The sequence below is a fragment of the Drosophila busckii genome, chromosome 2R (assembly GCF_011750605.1).
Source record: "Drosophila busckii strain San Diego stock center, stock number 13000-0081.31 chromosome 2R, ASM1175060v1, whole genome shotgun sequence".
NCBI lineage: Eukaryota > Metazoa > Arthropoda > Insecta > Diptera > Drosophilidae > Drosophila > Drosophila busckii.
In genome coordinates, this window is record NC_046605.1 from 498,368 (window position 1) to 524,832 (window position 26,465).

The 26,465-nt window shown below is 44.0% G+C and overlaps 4 protein-coding genes across 13 annotated transcripts in view; 1 reads left to right on the forward strand and 3 right to left on the reverse strand.

Annotated features, from left to right (window-relative positions):
* LOC108596303 (cyclic nucleotide-gated channel rod photoreceptor subunit alpha) overlaps window positions 1–26,465 on the forward strand; it is a 57,924-nt gene that overhangs the window by 19,765 nt on the left and 11,694 nt on the right. For 3 of the 5 annotated variants that reach the window (XM_017981898.1, XM_017981900.1, XM_017981899.1), the window contains exons 2-5: window positions 6,112–6,379; window positions 20,854–21,405; window positions 21,557–21,932; window positions 23,449–24,488. In XM_017981898.1, the coding sequence (XP_017837387.1) occupies window positions 6,157–6,379; window positions 20,854–21,405; window positions 21,557–21,932; window positions 23,449–24,488 (2,191 nt within the window). In that variant the 5' untranslated portion in view covers window positions 6,112–6,156. The remainder of the gene's footprint in view (window positions 1–6,111; window positions 6,380–20,853; window positions 21,406–21,556; window positions 21,933–23,448; window positions 24,489–26,465) is intronic. The other 2 variants (XM_017981901.1, XM_017981902.1) reach the window with 1 other exon arrangement.
* LOC108596306 (trypsin I-P1-like) lies at window positions 15,452–16,555 on the reverse strand. Of its 4 annotated transcripts, none has more exons than XM_017981906.1 (3): window positions 16,259–16,555; window positions 15,923–16,199; window positions 15,452–15,852 (listed from the first exon to the last, which is right to left on the reverse strand). In XM_017981906.1, the coding sequence occupies exons 1-3, from the start codon at window positions 16,540–16,542 to the stop codon at window positions 15,490–15,492; spliced, it is 924 nt and encodes a 307-aa protein (XP_017837395.1). In that variant the 5' UTR covers window positions 16,543–16,555; the 3' UTR covers window positions 15,452–15,489. The 4 variants fall into 4 exon arrangements, with proteins under 4 accessions (XP_017837395.1, XP_017837396.1, XP_017837397.1 ...); XM_017981907.2 differs by having other exon boundaries at window positions 15,723–15,862; XM_017981908.1 differs by having other exon boundaries at window positions 15,761–15,852; window positions 15,923–16,176.
* LOC108596305 (trypsin-like) lies at window positions 16,695–17,813 on the reverse strand. 2 transcript variants are annotated; one of them, XM_017981904.2, is made up of 3 exons: window positions 17,469–17,789; window positions 17,128–17,404; window positions 16,695–17,074 (listed from the first exon to the last, which is right to left on the reverse strand). In XM_017981904.2, exons 1-3 carry the CDS (start codon window positions 17,756–17,758, stop codon window positions 16,712–16,714), a joined length of 930 nt encoding a protein of 309 aa, XP_017837393.1. In that variant the 5' UTR covers window positions 17,759–17,789; the 3' UTR covers window positions 16,695–16,711. The 2 variants fall into 2 exon arrangements, with proteins under 2 accessions (XP_017837393.1, XP_017837394.1); XM_017981905.2 differs by having other exon boundaries at window positions 16,927–17,074; window positions 17,465–17,813.
* LOC108596310 (calmodulin-alpha) lies at window positions 25,041–25,964 on the reverse strand. 2 transcript variants are annotated; one of them, XM_017981916.2, is made up of 2 exons: window positions 25,477–25,964; window positions 25,041–25,387 (listed from the first exon to the last, which is right to left on the reverse strand). In XM_017981916.2, the coding sequence occupies exons 1-2, from the start codon at window positions 25,879–25,881 to the stop codon at window positions 25,355–25,357; spliced, it is 438 nt and encodes a 145-aa protein (XP_017837405.1). In that variant the 5' UTR covers window positions 25,882–25,964; the 3' UTR covers window positions 25,041–25,354. The 2 variants fall into 2 exon arrangements, with proteins under 2 accessions (XP_017837405.1, XP_017837404.1); XM_017981915.2 differs by having other exon boundaries at window positions 25,041–25,423.

Below are 26,465 nucleotides of genomic sequence, written 5' to 3' on the forward strand. Positions count from 1 at the left end.
TTTTGTCTAGTAGCACACATAACGGGCAGGTGAGATGGGTAGAGAGGGAGAGGACGAGAATAACGGAGAGGGGGAGCCCAGGTAGAGAGGCGGGTGGGGGGGTGGAGAAAGGGGAGGGCAAGACAGGGTGTAGGGGGCGTGGTGAGCGGGCGCAGGCGGAGGGTAATGTAGGGGGGAGGGCGCAGAGTATGGAGATAAGGGGTGGAAGAGGCAGAGCGTGGCGGCAGGAAGAAGAGGTGAGTCAAAGGCGGGAAGGGGGGTCATGAAATAAGGCAAGTTAGAGTGGGTGGACGGTTTTTAGCGAGGCGTCAAAAACAAAGCGCAGAACAGGGCTGCCAGCACAACCGCAAACACACACACACATACGGACAGGCGTAGATAAACACACACATATGTAATATAGACGTAAATTGAATTTTTCAAGCTGCAAGATTTATGCGAAAATTATTTTGTGCTCGTTGAAATGCAACTTCATTAGCTTACTTTAAGCAATTTCAATTATGCACACGTGTGTGTGTGTGTGTGTTAGCCATGCGCGCATTTGTGGCTTAAATTGCCGCATAGTTTAGCGTTAGCCCCAACTGGCTACAAATCTGTTCGCCCATTGATTAATAAGTCGTCTTAGCCTAGACTCTAGCCCCCCAAGCATTAACCTGCCACGCTGGCACAGCAAATTTGTTGCAGCTGCGTGGCAGTCAAGGCAGTTGCAAGTCGACGCTCTGCACATTTCGCTGCCGCTTGCGTAATTTATACACTAACTTAAGGCACAGTGACTTTCTCAACTTTCTTGCTTGTTCAATTAAATTTCATATATGTAAATGCGGCAAGGGAAATTAAGCGTCGGCTTCTTGGTCAGGGCGCTTATTGTTTTTTATTGTGCTGCAGCTTTTAGTTGTATTTCATTTTGTTAAGCTCTTTTTGCACTGAGGTGAGCTTTTGTTTATTTGCGCTCTGGCGGCTCACAAAAAACGGACGGACGAACGGACGAGCGGATGCTGAGCTGAGGTGAGGATGTGGATGTGAACGCGGCCAGCACCTTCGTACAAAAGGCGAAGCAGCATGAAACTAAAGCGTAGCTAACAAAAATGTTTATGTGCCGCCAGCTGCTCTATATGTGTGTGTGTGTGTGTGTGTGTGTGTAAGGGTTAGTTGTGTGGCATGTGCAGTTATAAATTGCAACTCGTGCGCAACGTTTGCCAGACAGCGGCGACGGCTGTGAGTGAATCGGCATTCGAGTTGGCGTCAGCAATATAAAAGAGCGAAGCAGCAGGAACAGGAGCAACGAGTAGAAATAGTTTGGTTTTGGATTTTGGTTTGTAGAGCGGTTAGCGGGCAGGGGTTGGGGGGGGGCGTATTGTTTGGTATTTCGGATAGTTGGTTAGTTGTGCTCGAGGTCGAGCTGCAGGTGATGCATCTGTGGTTGTTGCGCTCGGTTTGGATGGACGTGCAATAGAATTAACAAAACAATAACAACAATTAAAAAATTTGCGTGGACAACAATGCGGCATTGGCAGCTGTTGCTGCATTACGCATACGCAACGTGCGCCATATTGAATATAACTAAAATGCAATTTAAAAATTGCACAATTGGCATAAACTTGAAATTGCGTATGGCAGCAATTGAAACTTTTTACGCAGTTTTTGTTGCTGAACCGCGCGTTTTACAGCCAAACGTTATTGCAGGTTGCGCTTGGCTGCATTTATGTCTGTCTGTGTGTATTTGGAATTTGCATTTGCATTTGCATTCTGCTGCCAGGTGCGGGATAAAGAAATCGCTTCAATAAATAACGCTAGAATGCGGGCTGTGAAACATGTAAATCGCTTTTAATCTGAATTTTATTTACCAGAAGAACAAGGCACAAGCAAACACAACATTTCAGCATTAAAATAACTCTGCAGTAATTGCAACAAAATTTTTGTGTACGCAAAACAAACAAGCTTTGTTGCAAAAACGCCCATGGGCATATAGCATATATATATACTATATATATGCCTGCCTGCCTGCCATACACTTCCATCTTGTTGCAAGTTTGTTGGCTGGCAAAACTTGATTATGCATTTTTCATTTCATTTTTCATGCTTACAGCTTTATTAACGCTCCAATGTTGCTTTACCCAAAAGCTGCTTAAACATGGAATTCAATTTCAAAATATGCCATTGACAAATATGTGAAAATTATTTGCTTGCTTGACAAACTGAAGCTGCTCGATTTGCTGCAGCTAAACACAAATTTGCTAAATACAAATTATGCGGTTTAATTTAGATTCACACACAGATTATAAATCACTGGAAGTTACACTCGAACAAATTTGAGTGATGTGCATCTTTAATTTATAAAAAGGCAGCGCCGCTTTGCCAATTTAATTTAGAGCTCTATATATGTTTATCTTATTTCTTTTTATACACTTTGACATTTAAAAAATGGAATTGGGTATCATGAAGTTGTGCAAATGTATGTAACAGGTAGAAGTATGCGTGGCACACCCCACAAAGTATATAAATTGCTGATCAGCAAGACAAACTGAGTCAATTTAGCCCTTGTCCGTCTGTATGAGCGCGTGTTTCTCAGCAACTATAAGAGCGTAGGAGCAACCCAAACTGATATTGTCAGGTGCATTCGTATATCAGGCGACACTACGCTTGTTAGTTTATATTTTTGTGATTTCCTGCCCGCCCTCCCCAAAAACTCGAAGAAAACCAGTTAGTAAGAAGGTTAGTGAGAAAAAGAATTGGCTTTAAAAAATCTGAATAAATGCAATAACATTGACCTAGCTGCTATCGTGCGACGCGATTGCGCAAGATAGCATGTTCGGTTCGATAGATAAAGTTAAACTAGAGATGGTATTCTACGATGTCAATGTGTTAGCGAAAACGATATGCTGTTAGACGCCGTATTAGCCTGTTTTGGGGGGTATGTGTTTGTGAGTGTACCTAAGTGTATCTAAAAGTTACTAGCGCCCAACTTTTATTTGTCCACTTATTTCTTTTTTTTTTGGGGGGAAGGCACGCGCAATGCAATTAGGGATAACAATTGAGGTTGACATTGCTGAGGGATGGCATTCCATCAGCCCCAGCGTAGCCCTCAGCGGTCTCAGCCCAGCCCCATTGATGCTGTCACACTCGGGCTGATGAATGTGCACTTGGCATAATCGGATACGAGTCGTATCTTGTGTTTTTTTGTGCTTCTTTTTGTTGCTGTTAACCCAAAACCCAAAGCCCAAATCCAGGCAAAAGCAAAGTGAAAAGTGAAAAGCAAGCCAAACCAACAACAAGCTGCCAGTGCATTTGAAACTCAGCTGGGCTGTCAGCAAGCTCCTCTCTGTAATTAGTTAGCCTTTTTCTAGTCCAGCATGGAGAGCAGCGTGCACTGCTAATGTCAGCGCTAGATTGATGGCAATTCATTTTTTAGACGCTGCTTGCGCTGCCATGCGAGCTGGACAAATGCTAGCCCCAGCGTTTGCGTATACGTAATATGAAAAGGCTTTAATTAGCTGCAGCTTAAATTGAATACGCGCAGCTTAAGTTGGGCGCGCATTTAAATTGAATTCCATTCAGAAATCAAATTGCCACTGGCCCCGCAGGCCACAAAAATAGATACGAATGCCATAATATTGGCAAAACCTTCAATTGAAATGCATATTGAAATAAAAATGTCAACGTAGCGCGCTACACTTTTCATAAAATTGCACCTAGCCACCAATAAAAATATATATATATAAATATATGTGTGTGTGTGTGTATAAAAGAATTACCATATTTTGCCACACGCTCACAGACAAACAACAATGTGTAGCAACAAAATTGAAAAAGGGCTGCGAGCTATAGTAAAGCAGAGCCTAATACCCTCTAAATTTTAAATATGTAGCATTTATTTTAACTGAGTTTTATTATTATTAGAACAAGTGTAGAAAGCTCAAAAGTCAATCACTACTCAAGCCTCTAATTGTGGTTAGTTTATATAATGAATTATTATAATGTAATGTAAATTAATTAATTAATATTGAATTATTATAATGTATATTGCCTAATGAACATTTCTAAAATATAAAATAAATTAATTAATATTGAATTATTATAATGTATATTGTTTAATGAACATTTCTAAAATATAAAATAAATTAAGAAAAAGGTAAAATCAATTTTGGTTTACAGCCATTTGAAGCTTAATTGTATTTTCGGACTTTAGCATCTTTGAAAATTTTCTAAAATATGTAAAAATAAATTAAAAATATAGTTGAAATATATTTTAAGCAGATGTTATTTGAAAGTAGCTTCAAAATAAATTTCTTTCATGCTAAATTTGCTGTTTTAGAAAATTAATCTAACTTAAGTTTCAATGAAAATTTATAAAATATGTAAGAATAAATATATAGTATTAGTATTTAGGATTATATGCATTAATGATACGATATCTAGTGCTATAGATATCTTATTGCTTTCAATTTAATCCTCTGATCAACGCAGTCTAATTCTCATCCAATTCCCACAAGCGGCGCAAGCTGTTGGCTTTAGCTTAGCTGCTTTATTTATTTGTTTATTTAATGTCAACTATATTTTTAAATTTAAAAATGATTTAAAATTATGTTTTTGTTTTTAGATTTGATAGACTTATATATTGGGAGACAGCTGCAGCAAACTCTTGTGGCTTTAATATTCCAGGGTATGTTTGGCAACAAAAGCGAAGCGTTGACAAACCCCAAAGAGGTAAAAATTTAACGGAATTGCAAATGCTGTTGACACTTGCACAACGCAAACAATTGTCCGCAATCTGCTGCACTCTCACCTGGTGGCTGCCTCCCACTCCAGCTGCAGCTGCTTTAGCTAGCTGCTTTCACCTTTTACCTGCTGCTGCTGCTTGCTTGGGCTTTTGTATTTGAAGCAGCGTTTGGCAATTTTCATGTTTGCATAGTTTGGCAACACTTGATTGCCTTTTGGCTTTGGCTGGGGCATTTTGGTTAATATTTTTTTACGTTGCTGCAGCTGCTTTGGCTTTTGGGTAATCAGCAATGCGAAATCGGATGTGCAATAAGTCAAAACACAGACGACTGCTGACATGCCCACAAATTAGCAGCGCCCCCCTCCAATTCGAGGGAGCGCGCGTCGCACATGTGCGTGGCTCATAAATCATATTTGGCTTTGGGCTCTGCGGCTTTTCAATCAAAGTGCAGTTCAATCCCTCGAATTTGTTATTCGTCACGTACAAGTGTCAAGTCGCAGCTGTGTACTCCATGTGTGTGTGTGTGTGTGAAGTTGGACTTTAAAGTGTACAAAACATGTTAATATCATATTAGAGCTTTGCTGGTTGTGCTTACGGAAGTAATCGTTATCGTTATCGGCATTATCGCTGTATTTGCCACACAGTTTCTGCCGCCGCCTCTACACGTGTCGCTTGTCGTCTGTCGTCGTTATCAACTTTACACTCTGCTGCGTATGCGTAAGAGGAATGTGCTCAGTTTTCTTTTTTTATGCTCGGCACGGCTTATTAAATATTAAATTGATAAGGCTGCTGCTGCTGCTGCGGCGGCAAACCCAAATGACAAACAAACGTCAAACTGACAGTTTGGTTTGTCTCTTTCTTTCTTTTATTTGTATTATGTGCGTGTGTGCGTGTGTGTGTTGTAAGCGGATTTGAACAGCATTTGTATGTGTTGTGCTCTCTCGACTTCTCAATTATTCCGCATGTTGCCGAAAGAAAAAGCAACTCGCAACTCTTGTATGCTAATGTTGCGGGCATATTTTCCATGTCGCGCCATTCGTAGCGTTGATTGCAAGCATTTGCATAATTTAAGATTTTTCACTGACGATTCTTTTCACTTCGTATGGCTTGAGTGTAATTCAATTATAGCCGCTCCATTGTTTTTCATTGTACTATGCTCATTTAGAGCTAAAGCTGCATAACATTTAACTTGACATCTGATTATAGTTACTTCGATGGACAACAGGCAATTTGCGTTGCTTTACTCTGTGCGCTCTGGCGTTAAATTAATACAAAGTATTTTGCTTTGAAGCGCTTTTAAATTATTAACGTTATGAATGGCAGCAAATATTGTTCGCTTGGCAAATATTGAAAAAGTTTCTCATTTCCATACTCATTTCAATTTCTTATTGCAGCACGAAATACGAGAGAGGCTCACATAAGCATCCGGTGCTGTGGGCATGTCCACAGCCAAACGACTGGTGCTCTCGCTACGTGGACGCAAGAACTCGCAGGGAAATTCGGCGACATCGTCAACGCGCTTGGTATCCGCCGTCAACTCGCCGGGGCATGAGCTCGACGAAATAGCCGTTGTCTCCGGCACCGGCTCGACCAGTCAGCATTTCTCCTATGGCGGCTGCATTGGCAACAGGGATGCAGCGGCTGTGGACAGCTATTCAACAGGTAGGCTCTATCAGAAAATCATAAGCTCCAAATGCGCTACGTCCACCCCCCAAAAAGAATTGGCAATCCCCAATCACTCTGCATGCCCCTCTCGCCACCTTAAGTAGCAGCACTCATTGCCATAAATAGATTCACAGTTATGCTCGCATACTTAGAAAAGTTTTTCCATTGAGCTCTAGCTGTAGCATTTTATAAAATGAAAGTTATTTATTTAAGTGCACTCGTTGCTTTGTTGGGTTCATATTACACTTAAACTTTGGACTTGGATTTAAGCGCAATCAAAGGTGTGTGGCCATTAGCATGACTAATGCAGTTGAATGACTTGCAAATGGCAAATTGGCAGTGCGAGAATGACCAAGTGAATAATGAAAATCTGTGTGTCTGCTTCAAGCTGTAGCTGACGTGGCGTATACGTTATGTGTGTGTGTAAGCGCCTTACGTATGTTAAGAGCCTTGACTGTCGCTCACAATTGAGCTAGACGTCAGCTTGTGTGTGTGTGTGTGTGTGCAGAATAAATCAATCAAATGACAAATATGCTTAGGCAATTGTCAGAACAAAAGTAGAGCTCAGCTCCAGCCCCAGCCCCAGCCTCAGTCCCATTCTCAGTCTCGAACTACAGTTTGGCGTTGTCCCAATTTCATTCATCCTCACACACACACACACATACAGCTGCAAGTTGACACTGCGGTCGCACAACAAGCACATTTATAAAATATATATGTAGCACACACACACACACATACGCAGGCGTTGTCTTAGCAGCAAACCGCATACAAGGACTGCTCTTGTTATTGTTGCTCTGCGGTTTTGCTTTGCGACATTTTATAGGCCGCATATGTTGCGACTATTTTTCTTCAAGTTTGTTGACGTTGCTTTTGCTGCTGCTGTTGATTGCGGCCCGGCACGTTTAGCTTTGACTTACAGTTCATTTCGAGTGGAATGCAATTTATCATTGCGTAGACAATAAATCCAAATTCTTGTGCTCTCGAGTTGAGTTTTATGCAGCTGTTGTGTCTATTAGCCGCAATTTGTTACACATATGGGTCGTATACGTAATGCATTTAATAACCAACTACGCTATGCTGTGTGCAAACTTTTTTGCAATTCACATTTAACGCTTGGCCGGTCGGCCGCTTGCTGCATTTAATGACTGTTAAGCTCTTTATGTTCATTTGTGCGCTTTGACGCTCTCTGAATGTATGCGCGCTTACAAGTTTAAAATTTAAATTTAGGCAACGCGAAATAATTTTTAGATTTATTTGTGTGCGTTTTCTTTTTGGCAATTTCCATTTTTTGGCGTCAACTAAATAAATAAAATCAGCTGACGGACATGCAAAAAGTTTTAGCTTTTGCCGTATATATTTTTTCCGCTAACAATATGCCGCAGTGTGTATAGCTTTTTATAAGACTATAACGCTGCTGCTGCTGCTGTTTGCATTGGTGTGCGTGAGCGTGAGCGTGTCGTTGACAAAGGCAATTTGGACGTGGCTTTGATCAAAGTTTAGCGCCATGGCAGCACTAAATTGAATTTGACTTGCACACAGTCAAAAAAGAGCAGAAATTTAATAAATATATATATATATCGCTAGAGACTAAAACATTTTTCTGTTTCTGCATATTGCGCATTTTAATTTTTTATTGCCTATTTATGTGCGCGGAAAAGCAGCAGCAGCAATCAAAGCCAATTCAAAGCTGTTGCTTTTGTTAGCTGCTGCGATGTCTGACGTATAAAGTAGTTAACAATGGCCAAGCTGCTGTCTTTGTCTATCTTTTTCACTCTCTTTCGCTCTCTCTCTTTGACAACATAATTGAGCTTAGGGGTCTTATGGCAGCTGCATCATTGATTTGGCTGCTTGTTGCCCAGTCCCCCAGTTAAAATTCAACGTCAAAGTTTTGCACAAAGTTTTCTACGTTTTGTTGTTGTTATTTTTTTTCGTACGTTCGTTGCGCTTGTTATTGTTGTCAGGGACGAAGCAAAGTGCGGCCATTGAGTGCTGTAAAACTTTTTCCATTTGCCTGCCTATGCTCAAGCTCTTAAGCAAGGTGCGCCAGCTTCTAAATCTGTGGCGCATATATAATTAGTTTTATTTAGCAGCAGCTACAACAGGCGCTGAGTCTATCATGTGACAGCTGCAGTTGCAACAATGTGTGGCACACGCTCGGCGCTAAAATGTAATTTGAGCATTTCAATTATAAAAGCAATCTACGTGCCATATTAGTTTACCTCGCTTTGATGTGTCCAAGTTTGAACTAGAGACAAGCCGAGTGCAAGCGTTAAATTGAAAATCTCAATGTAATGCAATGCGCTGAGCACTCAACACTCGCCCCACCACCCCCTCTCGGTGCGCTCTGAAAATAGCTGCAGCTTGCCACAATGTTGCATTGACGACAAAATGGCTCACGGCTGCGTTTTAATTGTCATTTGCGTTTGAGCCAAACGAGATGTCAACGTTGCGTATACGTCACAATGTAGCGCCAGGTGCAGACCCCACAACAGCTCAAAGGGGCACTTAAAGTTAACGCACGCACACACAAACAGAGAGAGAGAGAGAGATAAATTCAGTGAACAGTTTTCTTTGTGGGCTACTTAATGCAATTATAAATGCAAAGCCAAAGCAGCAACAGATAGTGGAACTAAAGACTCAACGGCGTAAGCTGGTCTAGGTGTTTATTCAAAGCTCCGCTTTGCCATAGAGAGCGAGAGACTTTTATACGCTCAAGTGGTTGAATGCGCTAATTCCTGCTTTAGCTTTGGACACACACACACAACAGAAGCAGCAGCAGCAGCAAGTGACATGCATAACAATAAGGCATAGAATCTGTATAATTATAATTTAAATGCCAGCAGTTAGATAATGCAAATAATTAGCTCAAGTCAGAGACATAATATGCAAAGCTTAATTAGATTAAATTAAAGGCTAAACTTCAAGATTTAAGAATTAATATTGAAATGCAAACCGTTTAAGCAATAAAGTACTGAATGTGTCTAAAATTCTATTGCACTCAATGTGTGTGAGAAATCAAACATTAAGCACATTAAAGTTGAAATACGCTTACGGCCATTTCAGGCCGACGTGCTGGCCACAATTACAGCTGCAGCTACAGCTACGTTCACTAGCATATCAATCACATGAATGCCCTGGCTGGCCTGGCTAGCTGGCCTGGCTGGCTGGCTATTATTTTTCGACCACAGGGCGTATGCGTGTTGTCGTGTTATCTGCATCTCTGTTTGCTTGCTAAGCCGCCCGCTCTACACATGTTTGGCCTTATCGAGTTTGGTCAACTGGCAGCGATAATTTGCGCAGTCACTGAGCTAACCTCACACACACATATGCACAGCTTTGCTCTGCTCTGCTCTGCGCTGGGATTAGCAGCAGACCAAAGCGCAGACAATTGCCTGTGGAGTGGGGGGGGCAACTAAATGCTGCAAAGTTTTTTTAAAGCAGCTAAATTTGCCGAAATTTATGTTGTAATTACGCCACGCCCCCTTCCTTATAAGCGCGCGCCCAGAGCGACGTTCGCACCGCAGCAAATTAAGTTTTGCGCTTTGCTCTCTCTGTAAATTGGCAACTGACGCTGCTAAGCGGATTATAAAAATTTGTTTGCTTTCTCGCTCTGCTTCTCTTTTTTGTCACTCTCTCGTTTTCTTTCTTTTTTCGGGGGCTGCTGCTGCTGATTGGGCACGTGGCGCTGCGGCAAATTTAGCTGCTTACAATACACTGAGCGCAATTACAGCGCCAACAAAATTATAAGCACTATCAGTGGAGCCGCAGCTCAGAGTGGCATGCATCCGGTGTATGCACAGTTTGCATAGTTTGCATTTTGCGCACGTTTTGTGGCAACAACAAGCAGAAGCAGAAGCAGAAGCAGAAAAATTGGAGCAAACTGCGGCTGCTGCTCTAGAAATTTAGCCAGCGGCTTTTTGCTTAAACATTTTCAAACTCTCAAGCTCAAAGACATGTTTCCAAATAGAAATGCTGGCAACCAAAAATTCAGAGCGTCAGGATTGAGCAGTGGGCGAGTTTTGTTGTTGCCATAATCGCATTTGGCTGCCAATAAAAATATTACCAAAGAGCGTCAAAAGCGCCTCGACAGCAACTGACGTCAAGCCGAATTGAGAAGCTATAGTATGTGTGTGTGTGTGTGTGAGCCTTGGGACATGTGTGAATATGAATTTCATTCCCATTGCGCTCTCAACTCAACAACTGAGCAGCACTCAACGATTCGTTCGTGCATCCATTTTATACGCGATATGAAGAGTGGTCCAGCTTTGATACGAGTGTGTGTGTGTGGGTGGGGGGGATGCAGTGATGCCCTGTGGTGAAACTATTATGACCACAATCAAATAACCAATTGCGACAGATGTGATGACTATGAGCAGAGGAACGCACTTCAGCCAGTCAGTGAGTCACAACCTGGCCACATGAGCTGCCCACATGAGCGCAGGCAATGCCTGAGGAGCGGGTGGGGGTCAGTGAATCGTATCGCTTTGGATCGATTTTTGGCTGACATAATCAAATTAAAATGCGTTCAGAGAGTTGTTGATAAAAACATTTGCGACAAATTATGAAATGAAATGAAAATGACCTAATGAAGGCACTTTTTACTTTGTGCGACAAACGGACAGACGGACGCACAGACGGACAGTCGGACAATAAAAAGTTCAAAGTATTTTGATGATGTTTTCAAAGAATTTCTTTGGCAAACACAAACTCTGAGACTGAATGCGAGTAAAAATTGCTTGACATTAAATTCAATGCGATTAGGTCACACACACACACACACATACGTCAGCTGCCTAAAGCGAGGGTAGCTCGACTAGTTGTGCAAACATAAATTCGTTGTAGTTAAGCAAACTTTTGGGTTGACACTCGCTTAGTTAAGCGAGTCTGGCCTGCATTAATGTGTGAGCATGTGTGTGCATGTGTGTGTGTGTGTGTGTGCACTTAAATTTGATATCCTTTGTGTGCTGTGCTCAGGCTACGGATTCGAATTGGCAGCGACTTGAGGCATTCACATTCGCCTCTGCTCTGGGACAAACAGAGCAGAGCAGAGCATTCCCCTCCCCGCCGCCCATTAGCTGCTTGTAGGCGTGGCTACTGCTGGCTCTTATTATGTTTTGAGGCTTTTTGTCGTTTTGTCCGGCTTGTCGTGTGGGAGCAAAGAGCTTTAGCTTGAGCCGCATTGCTGTGTCGTCCATTAATGCACTCAGGCATTGGAATCATCATGTGACCTAAATACGCTACGGCCAAAGCTAATGGCATAATGGCGACAGTCGGCCATAGAGAGTGGGGGAGGCAGTGGGGTGGGCAAATACAAAAAAGCAAAAGCACAGCAACAATGACATTGCAGGAAAATGTTGAGCCCAGGGGGGTGGCCACTTTAAAAAAGTTGCGCACAAAATGAGAAATTGAAAAGTCAATAGTCGAGCATTTGTTGTTGTTTAGGGTTCGCTGTTAACAACAAAAAAATAATGCAAAGTGCTTAAAACAAATACAATTATGAAGGCATCAGAGGGGGGCGTGGGCGGCCGCATGCTTAGAATATTTAATTCAACCGAAAGTTGAAGTAGCTGTGTACGCAAATTAATTAAGCAACAGCGACGCAGTGCGTCAGAGTGGGTGTGTCAGCGGGCGCAGGGGGACAATTGTTGCCGCTGCTATTGTTGTCATTGTTGCTGCTACTAAAGTTCAATTCATCAATTAGCGACGCCGCAAGCGGCTTAGACGCTTAGACGTTTAATGCATTGAACCGCTTTGAGCAGCGTCTTTTGTTGTTTACATGGATTTGTGGCCAAGCGCAGGTTCATCACTTGTCAGTGTGTGTGTCTTGCAGCATTTAGTAGCATGAAAATTGCAAATGAAAAGGGTGCACATTACGCATACGCCACATGGGCGGCTTACAATTTATAGCCTGGACGAAAAAATTAAAATCTAAGCAGCACAAGTTGGCGACAATGTTGGCTTTGCACTAATCACATCACGTGCCGCATGTACACACACACACACACACATACACTGATTGTATTTATGCAACTAACTTGAGCCACAAAATGTGCTTTTTGGCCTCAGTCTGTGCGGCATTTGTCGCAATTTCCGTTAACTGTCAGCGCGTGGCCATATGAGCTCATGGCCTGTCTGTGTGCCTTTGTGTGTGTGCGTGCTTGTTTCATTATCAAAGCCCAGTTTGCCACTAAGCACGTCGTAAACAATAACTTGGCACACACGGCTATTACATGTGTGTGTGTGTGTGTGTGTGTGTTCGCTTTATGGCATCTATAATTTTTGTTGGAATTTATTTAATACGCCGCTGGCTGCTGCTATTGATATTAGCGACGGCTTAAGCTGCATTAATGCGCTTAATTTCAATTGTAGCCTAAGCTTAGCTTTGGCATTTATACAAATTTGTTGCATAATTCGTTTATTAAAGTTACAAATCATTAAATTGCAGCTAAATTTACATAGACCCAACCCCGCACATTGTGTGCATAGCACAAGTGCTTTATATGTATGTGTGTGTGTCTCTGTGTGTGTTTTAGGGCTTCGCTTGTTTGCATCTTAGACTGCAATTGACATTTTAACTGACTGCAAAGTGCTTGCTTAAGTCTCCATCTCTGTCTTTGTCGCTCTCTCGCTTGCACTTTCTAATTTAAATTAAACTAATTTGAAAATCTTAAACAACAGCAGGAGACAGCGGCAGGTAGCGCAGCAGCTGCTGAGTAAAACTTGTGCAGTGCCCTCAACATGTCCTTGCAGCACACACACACACACACACACGCACACGCATACAGTTGCCTGTGTGTATTTTTAACCCAAATCCATTAGAGCAGTTACTCAAGAACGCTTTAGATATTTATGTGCTGTGCACAGTTAGCTTAAAATGCAGAGCACTACACACACACACATAGAGTTGACACACACACATGTATTTACTGATAAAGCAACATATAGAATTACAGCCAGCACAAAGGTCACAGAGCTCAGCTGCTGAGCGTTGAGCGTTCAACGTTGAGCGCTGGGGAAGCATCAACAGCAACGGCGACTGCACTTGGGGGCAAATAACGCTGGCAAACAAATACGTAAACATTTATAAGACTGCTAAGCTCATAACGAAATGCACTTACACTTGAACACACACACGCACACATGGGGGTGTGTGTGTGGCTTTAGTGTCAAATGCATGAGCAGCTGCTTGGCCCGCTGCTATCTATGGCGACTCATTTGACATTCATACGGCTGCTGCTCTCGCTCACACTGCAACTTACCTCAAGTGCCACACACACACACACACACACACACACACAGTAAGAGCGAGTTGCAAGTGCAAACTTATGCACATCAACACTGAAGCGTAGCGCGCTTAATAGTCCCGCAGCTGCTGCAGCAGAAGGGAAAAATTACATGCGGCATGTTGCACGTGACTGTGCAAATCATTGCAGTTGGTAAAATGTAATTAACTGCATATTCCAAAGGAAATTAAGATATTTCAACCCCAGAACCCACAACCCACACCCAGACACATAAATGCCTGTTGCAGTTGCTCCTGTCGGCTGTCACTCACTCAGCTGCCACACAGGCCGCATTAACACGCATTCCGGCATCTGTGGCATGCACTGAGAGAAAAGCGTTGACTTCAGTTCGCTTTAAAAATCAAAATGCCAGTTGCTATTTATACAAACCTGCTTGGCTTAACCCTGCCAGCATTTTTTGAAATTTCTGATCTTTTTTGAGTCTTTTCTATACCTCTTGCTGATCAAAATAAATGATACTGTCGTCGGGAGAAAAAAATACCTAAGCCATGTCTCTTCTTCAAGAGTCTTTTATAACTCGTTTTTCTAACTCTTTTTTTAGTCATATATTTATTATATACGACTCTTTTTTTTAGACATACATCTATCGATAGATAATTATATAAGTTCAGTGTACTCACACACACACACACACACACATGGCGTACATTTTTGCACATGTGCGCGTTTATTAAAAGTTTAATGTCAATGTAATGAGCGCCAGCGCATGCAAATGAACAGTTTGCCTTTTTTTTTCGCTCTCCCTCTCTCTCTCTCTCTCTCTCTGTACTGCTTGCGGTTGCTGCAGCTTGTGCTGTCTGCTTGCTAATGACTCCAGTCACTTACATGTGTAAAAATTTAATATTTGCTTAGCGCATTAATAGCCAAGCAGTCAGCCAAAGCTTTAAGCAAGTTCGGCGGCCATTTGGTCAATGTTGAACTGGGGGCGCCAGCCGTCTAATTGAATTGGCATCGCACCTGGCATCGCACATAAGAGTATCTCATGTATTTACACGCACGTGCGCACAACTATAGAGACGGAAGGGACAGCGCATTCCCCTGCTTATGTCACCGCCTGCCAGCAGCTGGCAATGCATTGAAGCGTACAAAGCGGCGTATGAGCATCCAGCTCTCTCTCTCTCTCGCTTAATAATGACGCATGCTTCATCTCGCTTTTTATCTCGTACTGAGGCGTTTAATTAAATGAAGTCGTTTGCATTAATGTCGTCATTACGCATTTGCCTACAGCAAAAGGAGCAGTCGTCATGGCAGACAAAAGGAGGCACGAAATTCATTACTTAAGTGGGGAAACGCAGGTGCCGAACTTTTGTCTATGCCACGCACAAAAAAAAACAAAACAGATATTAAGACTTATGAGTGCATTATGCTGAGCGCTACTTAGCGTTGATTGATTGCTCAACAGATAGTGCAATGAGCTTCTAAATTTAAATTCTCTGCTGTTACACAACGCCGCCAATTAAACCGCTCAAGAGGCAGCCATACGACGAATAGCCAAACAAGCGCCAGTAACTACGTTAGTCCTGTAGTCCTCCTGTAACTTTGATATTTGCACGGCCAGTCGGACTGTCAGTTAGTTCGTTGCCAAGTCAACGCCGCCGAAAAGCCAATCAAGGCAAGTGGCAATTGGCAGCAGGTTGGGGTCGCAATTGGAAACTCGAAGGCTGCTCCCTAATCAAGGCAAAGTCTATGCGAAATCACGTAACTGCTGCTGCGCCCGATAATTTATATTGGTATTGGAGCAATGAGAAGAGCTAGGAGCAACTTTTTCACACACATTTATTTGCTAGAGATGCGCTCCGCTTATGCTCCAAGCACAGACAGTAGAAGCCAGGCTAGCAGCATGCTGCTCAAAGCGCCATCTAGCGAGCAGGCAGCACTCTTCATTGTTTGCTCAATCCACTGCAAGTGATACCAAACATCCGTATAGATGGACGGCCGCTTCTGATCACCACAGCCGAGATTATACGAGACCACGCCATAGAGCGTATCGTTGTTGAGCAACGGGGATCCGGTGTCGCCGGCACAAGGACTCGCGTCCAGCTGCGTCTGCAGATTCCCAGCGCATAGCATGTCCGGCTGTAGGCGTGGCAGCAACTCCGCGCACTGCTTTGCGTCCAGCAGCAGCACATCAATGTGCAGAATATTCATGGCCAACGGTCCACCCTGCAAGTAGCTAGAAGTAGTCACTTGGGAGTCACTGTGCGCAGGCAGAGCTGCACTGGAGCTAACTCACCTTATAGATGCGTCCCCAGCCCAGCGCAGTGTAGTTCTGGCCGCTGATGGGCGCAGCTACGGGCAATCTGAGTATATTGATCGACGGATGATTCGTTGGCCAAGCCGCTGTCAATTGCAGCAGCGCAATGTCGCTGGACTTGAGCGCTTTGTAATCCTTGGGCACGTGCACGCTGCTCACGCCTTTCTCGATCGTTTCGTCTGGCACCGACTTGAGCCTGTTGGGCGTGCCGGCGACCACAATGAGCGAGCGACCTAAATGCAGCACCATGTGATTGCTTTTGAGGTTAACAACGCGTTAAGGCTTTGCTTTACACCAAGGGGTCGGCTTACCCACCTCATTGAGCACCTGGCCGCGGTGAGCACAAACTTGGGCGCAATTATGGCGCCGCCGCAGAAGTGATTGTCGCCAAAGAGCTTGCGATAGCTGCGGGAGCGTATGGAGACCACATACTTGGCCAGCTCCAAGCTGCGCTCGCTGTCAAACTGTGGCGAGGAGAGGCGCCTCACGCGCTGCTTGGCTTGGCCGCGGCCGCAGCCAGAGCCGGCCTGGCTTGTGGTGGAGCAGAGTAAAATCAATAGCATATATAGTACTGGAACTGAACAATTTCGATAGTTCATAACAAACTAGAGAGCAAACTTCAACTGCTTTGTGACACTTGAGGCGAAGGCAGCCCTTAGCTCTAATTCAATTCAGACCAATAAGACGATGAGTGGTTAACTCGTTCGGACAGCACAGACAGTTAGTGTGGTTGGGTGGGTGTTTGGTGGTCAAAAAGTGGGTTTTTTTTCAAAAGTGTAGCACAATCTGTAGCAGTACTGCGAGCATTAGTGTAGCCAGTGGCGCTCTTCGCTGCACTGCAGCATTCTCCAGAATGTAATTGATCCACTCCATTTCGTGGTGCACATTCGTATACACGGAGGGCATGGTCTTGGAGCCGCAGCCCAAGCGGTAGGACACAACACCATAGACGGTATCGTTGGCTATCATGGGGGAGCCCGTATCGCCGGCACAGGGACTCTGATCCAGCTCGTCGTGCAGATTGCCAGCGCAGAGCATTTCGTCCATGAAGGTGCGCAGCTGGGCCGAACAGTTTTTATGCTCAATAAGCCGCACGGTGATCTGCAGGATTACCGAGGACATGGGTCCACCCTACAAGCCAGCGCATTAATCAAGGTTGAGCGCCCCCCGTTTCCCGCACTTACCTTGAACATGCTGCCCCAACCCAGCACAGTGTAGTTGCTGCCCGCACTTGGCGCCGAGTCGGGCAGACTGGCGATCGCAATGCGCGGGTGATTCGAGGGCCAGGCGTAGGCTAGACGCAGCAGCGCAATGTTGTCGGTGTTGTGCATGGTGAAATTCATCGGCACATAGATTTTGGAGACCGGCAAACTGACCGACGTTCCGGTCACATACTTGAGCCGGTTCGGCGTGCCGCCCACGACGAGCAGCGTGCGGCTCTGGTGCAGGATTTTGCTCTTGCTGCGTTTTGGGGAAAGTCAGTCAGCGTTTAAGGGCTGGCAACGATTGATGGCGTATTACCCACTCCATGGTACAGTGCGCAGCGGTCAGCACGAACTTGGGCGCCACTATGACGCCGCAGCAGTAGTGGTTGTCCCCGAAGTACAAGCGCGGCGTGCGCGATCGTATGGAGACCACATACTTGGCCAACTCCAGGGTCTGATCCTTGTCAAAGTCCGGCGACGACAGACGCTTCACCCGCCGGTGATCTGTGCTGGAATTGTCCGCCGAGAGCGGCGACGACGACACCAACAACAACAACAACAACTGCAACTGCAATTGCAATTCTATAACTAATAATTTTCGATAGTTCATCTCATGCTAGAAATTTTTATGATCGACTAAATTGAACAACACTAAACAAAATGCCTGCTAAGCTAAACTGAGTAACTAGCATTGGTAACAGAGATGTTGGGAATTTAGATAAACTAGAATTTAGAGCACGAATTGGATTTAGTTTGAATTAAAAAGTAGTTGAGAACGGAACGAATAATTTTAATGTTGAGCGTAATTTAAATTCTCTAAATTTTAAATTCATTTACATCTCATGCTAGATAACCAAACGCCTGATAAACTAAACTTGATAACTATTATTAGTAACAAAGATGTAAAAGATTTCAATCATTTCGTAATTCATTTAGAATTTAGAGAATGCAATCTTCAATTCGTAGTAGTTTTTAAAACGTAGTAGAGAATTTGAATTACGCTAGGAACGAATAATTTTATTGTTGAACGTAATTCAAATTCTCAAAATCTTGAATTGAGTGCCAGTCGATTCATTCACGACTGAACGCCTGATAAACTAAACTTGATAACTATTATTAGTAACAAAGATGTGAAAGATTTCAAACATTTTGTAATTCATTTAGAATTTAGAAAATTCAATCTTCGTGAATTCAGAAGAAGAAAAGAAGAGTTTCAAAAAGTAGTAGAGAATTTGGAATTACGCTAGGAACAAATAATTTTATTGTTGAGCGTAACTTCTCGATTCATTCACTACATCTCGCATAAGTTTATAAATTCAATTTGTTTATCAATATTTATGTCTCAAGTTTTGTGCTTGTGCTGAAATTTGGATTACTGAAGATTCTTAAATACTTGTGGTGAACTCGTCCGAGACAGATGGACAAACAGTGGTCGACATTGGTCTACAGTGGGTGCTGCTGCCTTGTCGTAACCCGCCTCAATGTCACTTCAGCTGACAGCTGTTCCTCTAAACAGTTAACTATTGTAATTTCCAGCGCGGCAGCTCGCCAAGAGGACTCGATGGGCAGTGCGGGGGGTCGGGGGGAGGGAGTGAATGGGTTTATTGTTGGCTCTTGAAGTTTTTATTGCGTGACTTCCTTTTTGTGTCATTTGAGTTTGCGGCCGACTTGCCAGGCTAGCTAGCGTCTGGCGCTACTAGTTTATACTTGTATATGTGTATGTGTGTGTGTATGTGTGTGTTGCTGAAGTATGTTTTAAGCAAAGTTTGCTCAGAAACTTTTGTCAAAGTATTTTTCGCTTGCGAGCTAAACGAAGCGTTCAAATATTTTCGTTTGCTGCGGCAGCTGCACCAAATAATTGTGGCCTCGGCCTCACTTTTCTTGTTTCTGCTTTAAAATCGGACACTCACTCTGTTTGTTATGGACTGGGCGATGATTTGCGGCAAGCAAATTTATCGACAATTCATGACGCCCCCAACTCCGTTGGCTGCTGCAACCGCAGAAAGTCGCTGAAGCGTTTTGTTGAACTTTGGCGCAAAGTTTGTTGCAAGTTTCCCTTTCCTGGGTTGGCTGCTTGGCTGGCTGATGACAAAGTGGCCGCCATCAAGCCGTAGATTTTTCATTTTTTTTTAACGCCAACTACGCCGCAAGGCAACATTTACGGAATCTCTGTACGGAAATCAAATAGCAAAGACAACAAAAGTTCAAATTAATGACACTCAACTATTAGTGAAATTAAAAAGTAATAGTGCACAGATTGTGTTCTCGCCCACGCCCACGCCCACGCCCTAATTGTCTTATAGAGAGAAGCGTAAAGTCCTGAGTACTAAATACAGTTTTAAGTAGAAAAGAAACTGAAATCTCGGAACAATGTAGTTGATAGCACCTGAAAGTATGCAACAGGCAAGTAAAATGCACATTGTTGTGTCTGTGTGTTCGTCTGTCTGTCTCTGTCTGTGTGTGTGTGCAGGAGATTAAAAGTTTTGATTACAACGTCAGCTACATGGAAATGCACTTTGCCTGCCCCAGCTGGTGGTCGCTGGCCTCCAGCTTGCAACTAAGTATGTTGCCAACTTGCTCATCCATCTGAGTCAGAGACTTTGAGCTCGAGTCTGTCTGGCTGGCGTTTATTAAAAATGTATTAGACAACACCTGATGGCGAATTAAGTTCAGTTGAGTTCAGTTCATAAATAAAGCGATTTGATTTGTGTGCTGCCATTAAGCGTTAATTAATTAGAAAATATTACGTAATGCGAATGCGGCAATAAGTGCAAACTCATGTTGGCGTGTTACACGTTTGTGCACGCTGAAATTAATTAAAAGACATTTTGCATTTGGCGCGGGGCAGGGCAGGGGGCAAGCGACAGATTGCATTGCTTTTTGGTTTCTAATTAAATGAAGGGCGCGCTGCTGGCTGCGAACTTGCTTTGGGGACTGGGCTATAATTAAAAGCGTTACGCCAATAATCAATTGCGAACACAAGCGCACAGCTGGAGCCGGCAGGTGACAACAAAGCTCGAGAAGTTGCAAGGCCTGTAATGGAAATAAATTGGCGGCGCCACACGCAGCTCAACAACTTCTTGGACATTGTCTGCCACACACACACACACACACACAGACAGTGAAGTGCCACTCGTGCTACTGACACGCTCTTACACTTGTGTGCGTGTGTGTGTGTGTGTGTTAGCCAGCTCATGAATTTCGTAGTGAGCCAGTTACCAGGCAGCTGCTTAAAGCTAATGAAGCGACTGCTCGCTCGTGTGTTTGTGCAACAGCTACAACTGATATATATATATATATATATATATATAACTGCAGAGACTTGTGCTCCACATTTTATTCTTAACTCTTGCATGGCTCAGTCGAGCGCACATAATTAAATCAAACTTTATTAGCACATACACTTGCCCCACTGTGCGCAGATGTTACACAAAAAGTTGAATTGGAAACACGATATGAGCTTGAATAAGGGGTTTAGTCTCTTAGCTCAAGTTAATTTTTAAATTATTGTTGTTGCTGTTTACTCTTGTTGTTGTTGTTGTTTGTTGTTGCCTCTCTCTCTCTCTCCCCCACACCTTGTCCATCATGTAGAATGTTAAGCCATATGAATGATGAACAATTTAATTAATTGACAAAACTCTTTGCTCACATTTTCTTCTGTTTAACAATTTTAAACACGAAACAAATCAAATTGCAACTGAAAAGAGAAAATTGTAGCCACGCCCACTGCAAACTCAAAAGCAGCGCCCAATGGCGGCCGCTTGTCGCGCGTTGCGGCAATCGATGACGAAGCAGACGCCAGCAGTGACGCTCAAGATGATGCACAATGGCGTCCGCCAGCGCTAAAAGCGACAAAAGCAAACGAAAGAGCAACAACAACAAAAGCAACAAAAGCAACAACAAGAAGCAGCCACAAATTTACGCCCGAAATGCAGCCACGCCTCTCGCTGAACGGCATGCTGAATCCGCCGTATCCATCGCTGATGCCGTCGCCTCGACCGCTGTACAGGGATCACAGCTCGAGGTCGATCAATCCGCTGACCCAATACGAGCAGCAGATGGCCGAGCTCGATGGCAGCTTCTATGGCTGCAATGCAGCCTACTTGGGTGCCAGCAATGTGGGCGTGCCCAGTGCTCCTGCTGTTAGTGGTGTGCATACAACTGAGTTATCGATAACACCAACAATGGCGGCCGATGAGCAGTTCATTGATTTGGGTAGCCTGCGTCGCTTCTCAATCGATCGCCAGAGCTTTCTCGGTAAGGCTCACCTCACCCGCACCCCCTGCTCGTACCCCGCCCCCTTAGCTTGTAGTCCTTAGCCCTTTACTCAACACGAAAACCAACAAACACCAGCAAATGCTCTCTTGATATCGATAGTGACTGAAACTTGTTCTGTTCTATTTCGCAGATCTAGGCCCTAAGCTTGGCATGTCCCAGCCCAAATTTGGACAGAGTTACTCGCAACAAGGTTTCTTCACGTCACACGACAGCCTGGCCACACCATGTGCCTCTCGAGCCTCCAATCCATCGCACATGGCCACAGCAAGCACTGCCTCCGAAATGGATTTACTACACAACAAGCAACGCCAGAACAGCAAAGCGCGCGGCCGTCTGAAAACAACCACGAGCGGCGATCAGCCACTGCTGGGCACCTGGAATCGATCCACAGGCGGCCACGGCTCGCAGGATAACACGCTCTCTGGTGCTCACAGTGGCGGCATTGCCACCAACGTGCAAATGGGTCACAATCAATATGGCGGCAACTACTGCAACGGCACAGATCGGTGAGTTCGCTTGATCCCAAACCCAATTAAAGTCCAAAACTGCATTAGAATTCAATTAAGAGTGCAAAGAATTTATGCAGTGAATGAATTTTATGCAAGGAATCAGCTCAACATCTAAATAATTCCTTTGATAAAGAATTTAAAGATTCAAGATGAATGAAATGATTTAATTCTGTAGAATTAGTTAGCTGAAAATTTAGTTTTTGTCTGCCACCAGTTCTTGTAGCCATATATGTGCACTGCATTATGCCGATATGGCTCTATGGAGTGCAGATCTGGGGGATCAAACTATAAACGCATCCAGGTGCTGCAGAACCGTGTCCTGCGGCAAATCACTGACTGTCCCTGGTATGTGCGCGGCTCTACACTCCACAGAGATCTCAACCTGCACACAGTGGAGGAACAAATCGGACGCCACACAAGCCGATATGCGGACAAACTGGTGAGACACTCCAGCTTGCTCGCAAGAGGCCTATTACCCGCTAGACCCTTAAGACGACTACGTCGGCAAGGGTTTGCTAAAACAATTGGACGTCGATGAAGATATCCTTGCTAGGTTCAGATCCGCTAGGGCATCCCTATCTGTTAGGCTAAATTCATTATATATAGTAGCTCGATTGTACTGTTCTTCATTTAATAAAAAATAAAAAAACAAACCGAATTGTAAATTTTCTTATACGTTTGCCGCCATTTCATCCGCTGCTCGATATATAATAACAGCGCTCGATAGTTACGCGATCAGCTGTCCATAGCGCCTGGTTTATATACAAAATTAAGGACTATGTTGTTGGTCTACTTATTATCTGTAAAATAGTTTAAACAATGGGTAGCAAAATCATAGTTATCTCTTTATTTTGTTTTTATTATTTATTTATTAAGTCAACTAAGAACAGTCGACCAAGCAAATAGAAAAATTACATATATGCATTATATACAAAAAGTAAAATTTAAATTTAAAGGTAATTTATCATTAATCTTTATTTTAAACCTTAAATATTGGAGTGTTAAACAAGACCCAACATTTGTTGCAAGAATTGGGGAAAACCCAATCAGCGCGCCCAACCTTAATGCGTCAACTTGTTAATATTTAAGAAGTTTGGAAATAAATATTTTCAAAATTTCTGGTTTAAACAAGTAAATTTATTATATAACACAGAGAACTCGAAGATGCTCATGCAGAAAATAGTTAGTTGTGCAAAAGTTAAGAGTTAAAGGAACAAAATTTCGAGTATACCTAACAGGAACCGAGAACTCAAGTGACCCAACAAATATGAGAATTTAGTCTAGACAGTTATAATAGGATAACCTTATCTTATATCGCTTAAGGTTATGTCAGATCATATGGTGTGAGGTCGTAAATGTGCAGCGGTGCCGATTTTCTGCTTGTCTCGAAATCGTACAAATTCTATAATCTATAATGAAAGAAATTAACTCAAGATCAACAACAATTCGTTTGAAATTATTATAATGATTACATCTCCTCTCTCTCTCCCTCTCTCTCTCTCTCGTTCTGCAGTTATCCACGCTCGCGCCCGCAGCAGCACGCGCATCACAACACTGCCGGACAGGCAGCTCATCATCCGTATCAGCTGCAGCATTCAGCCTCGACGGTATCGCATCATCCGCACGCGCATGGTCCAGGCCAGCCGGCGTGCCAACAGTCGCAGCAGCAGGCGCCTCCAGGTGCTCCAGGCGCTCCAGGATCTGGCGTGCCGCCGCCTGGGGAGCCGCTGCCGCCGAAACCGCATCGCACTGCCTCGCAACGCTTACGCGCCGCCACGGCCGCCCGCAAACTGCACTTTGTGTTCGATCCGGCGGGGCGGTTGTGCTACTACTGGTCCATGGTCGTGTCCATGGCCTTTCTGTACAACTTCTGGGTGATAATCTATCGCTTTGCGTTCCAGGAGATCAATCGCCGCACCATTGCAATATGGTTTTGTCTCGACTACTTCTCCGACTTTCTGTATCTGGTCGACATATTCTTTCACTTCCGCACCGGCTACTTGGAGGACGGCGTGCTGCAAACGGACGCGCTAAAGCTGCGCACCCACTACATGAACTCGACGATCTTCTACATCGACTGCCTCTGCCTGCTGCCGCTGGACTTTCTGTATCTGTCCATTGGCTTCAACTCGATACTGCGCAGCTTTCGCCTGGTCAAGATCTACAGGTTCTGGGCGTTCATGGACCGCACCGAGCGGCACACCAACTACCCGAATCTGTTTCGCTCCACGGCGCTCATTCACTATCTGCTTGTGATATTCCATTGGAACGGCTGCCTCTACCACATCATACACAAGAACAACGGATTCGGCTCACGCAACTGGGTCTACCACGACTCCGAGAGCGCCGACGTGGTCAAGCAGTATCTGCAGAGCTATTACTGGTGCACGCTCGCGCTCACCACCATCGGGGATCTGCCCAAGCCGCGCTCCAAGGGCGAGTATGTGTTTGTGATTCTCCAATTGCTGTTCGGGCTGATGCTGTTCGCCACGGTGCTGGGGCATGTGGCGAACATTGTGACGTCTGTGAGTGCGGCGCGCAAGGAGTTTCAAGGTGAGTTTATAATATTTAAATTACAATTGGGGGCTGCAAATGAAACTCATAAGTCAACGCGTGGAATTAGCTCAAGCTCTTATCAAGGCGTACAACAGTGCGTATGCGTCATGCAATATTTATGAGTTTGCTGATTAAACTGTTGCGCAACAGTATGATACAAATAAAAATGGCAGACAGACAGACAGACGGACGAACAGACAAAATGCTTGACAAACAGAACAATAAGTAAAAGCTCTCAAAAGTATGCAAAACTTTTTGGCTTTGGCATTTTAGCTGCTTAAGCTGAGGAAAAATCGTTCACCTCTCTCTTTCTCTCTCTCTGCCTGTGTGTGTGTGTGTGTGGCATAGAAAGGCATTTTTGAAATGAATGTGCTTTTGTTGAATCGCACTCTATCTTTTATATTTATCTAGCAGCAGTTACAAGTTACCTGCTGGTCTGTCCGTGCTTCGGGCTCCGGCTGCACTTGGGTGCGCACTAGGCCATGCGACCATTAGCTAAATGAACTCCCGCCATAAATAACTGGACAAATGCAAGTGGCAGTGCTGTCGTTTAATTTCAGGCCAACTCAAATGCGAAATGCGAAAATGAAAGTGCAAATGGAAAGGCAACGACGAAGAGCAGACGAGCAGTCCTTTCATTAGTCGCTGTTGGCTCAAGTATTAAGGGCAGTCCGAAAGCGTCTCTCTCTCTCTCAGTCATCAGTTATGCCAAAGTCCTGCAGGCTGCAACTTGTTTATACAACACTTTTCATGTATGTGTGTGTGTGTGTGTGTCCCCATGTGCTTGAAAAGTCAAAGCAAGCAAAGCTCTGACTCTCGTTGGCTTAATGGACGAAACGTGCCTTTGCATTAATTTGGTGCGTTTAATGCTCTTGCAAATTTTCAGTGTAACAAATCTTCGTTTTTAGTATTTTTGATAAATGTGTGGGCAACTGTGAAAATTTATTCAACTACACATGAACTTTACAAAGTCAGCAAAGCTCACCAGCTGCACTGTGCTGGCGCCCAGCTCATCCATTATGAGCTTGCAGTGCTCCTCGTCCACAATCTCGCCCAGCGTGCTGAGAATGAAGCGCACATCGTGAGCGTCAAAGAAACCATCGCCATTGCGATCGAAGACCTCAAAGGCACGACGCAGATTCTCGACGCTCTCAATGTCCTTCAAACGCGGCGCCATCATGGCAATGAATTCGCTGGGCTTCAGCTCGCGTGTGCCGTCTTTGCACACGCTGTCGATGAGCTCGTAGAGCTCCGACTCGGTGAGCTGATGTCCCGTATTATGCATAAGCAGCGCCAGCTCCTTGGCATTAATGATCCCATCGCCATTCACATCGTAAGCAGCGAACACCTCGCGCAGCTCAGCCTCCTGCTCATCAGTAATCTGCCACATGCAAAGGCCTAACTAATATACAAATAAGCAAACTCAACAAAAAAACAACAACGAACATTCAACTGACAAGCAACTCAGCGCTTGAGCGGCTAATAAAACACTTAGTTGACCGTTGTACTTCGCTGACGCTGCAGCAACTCACGTAACCATTCATCAATTTGTCAATTCAGCGCGTCTACAAAAGCGAAACAGTAGAGGGGAAGAGCAAACAGAAGCTAAATTGGTATACGTGGCGTATGTGTAATCATAGTCGAGAGCATGTGATAAATTCAAATTAAAATTAATAATTGCATAAAAGTTATGCTCGTTTATATAAAAACACAACTGCTAAACTATTTAGTTAGTTGCTAGTCATGGCTTTAATACTTTAGTGCCGCCTTCTGCTAGATTAAGCAAACGCGCTTGTTGGCCAACAACTTAAAAACTTATATATTTACTTAGGCAAAGTACGCGGCAAATCTCTTGCTTCAAGTGGAGTCGACTCGAGTCGTGTCTCATTTTTCTTGCTGCTGCTGCTGCTGCTGCTGCTGCTTTTGCTTCTATGGCATGAAAATTGATTTTCAAATAGTTGCCCTGCGCCTTTT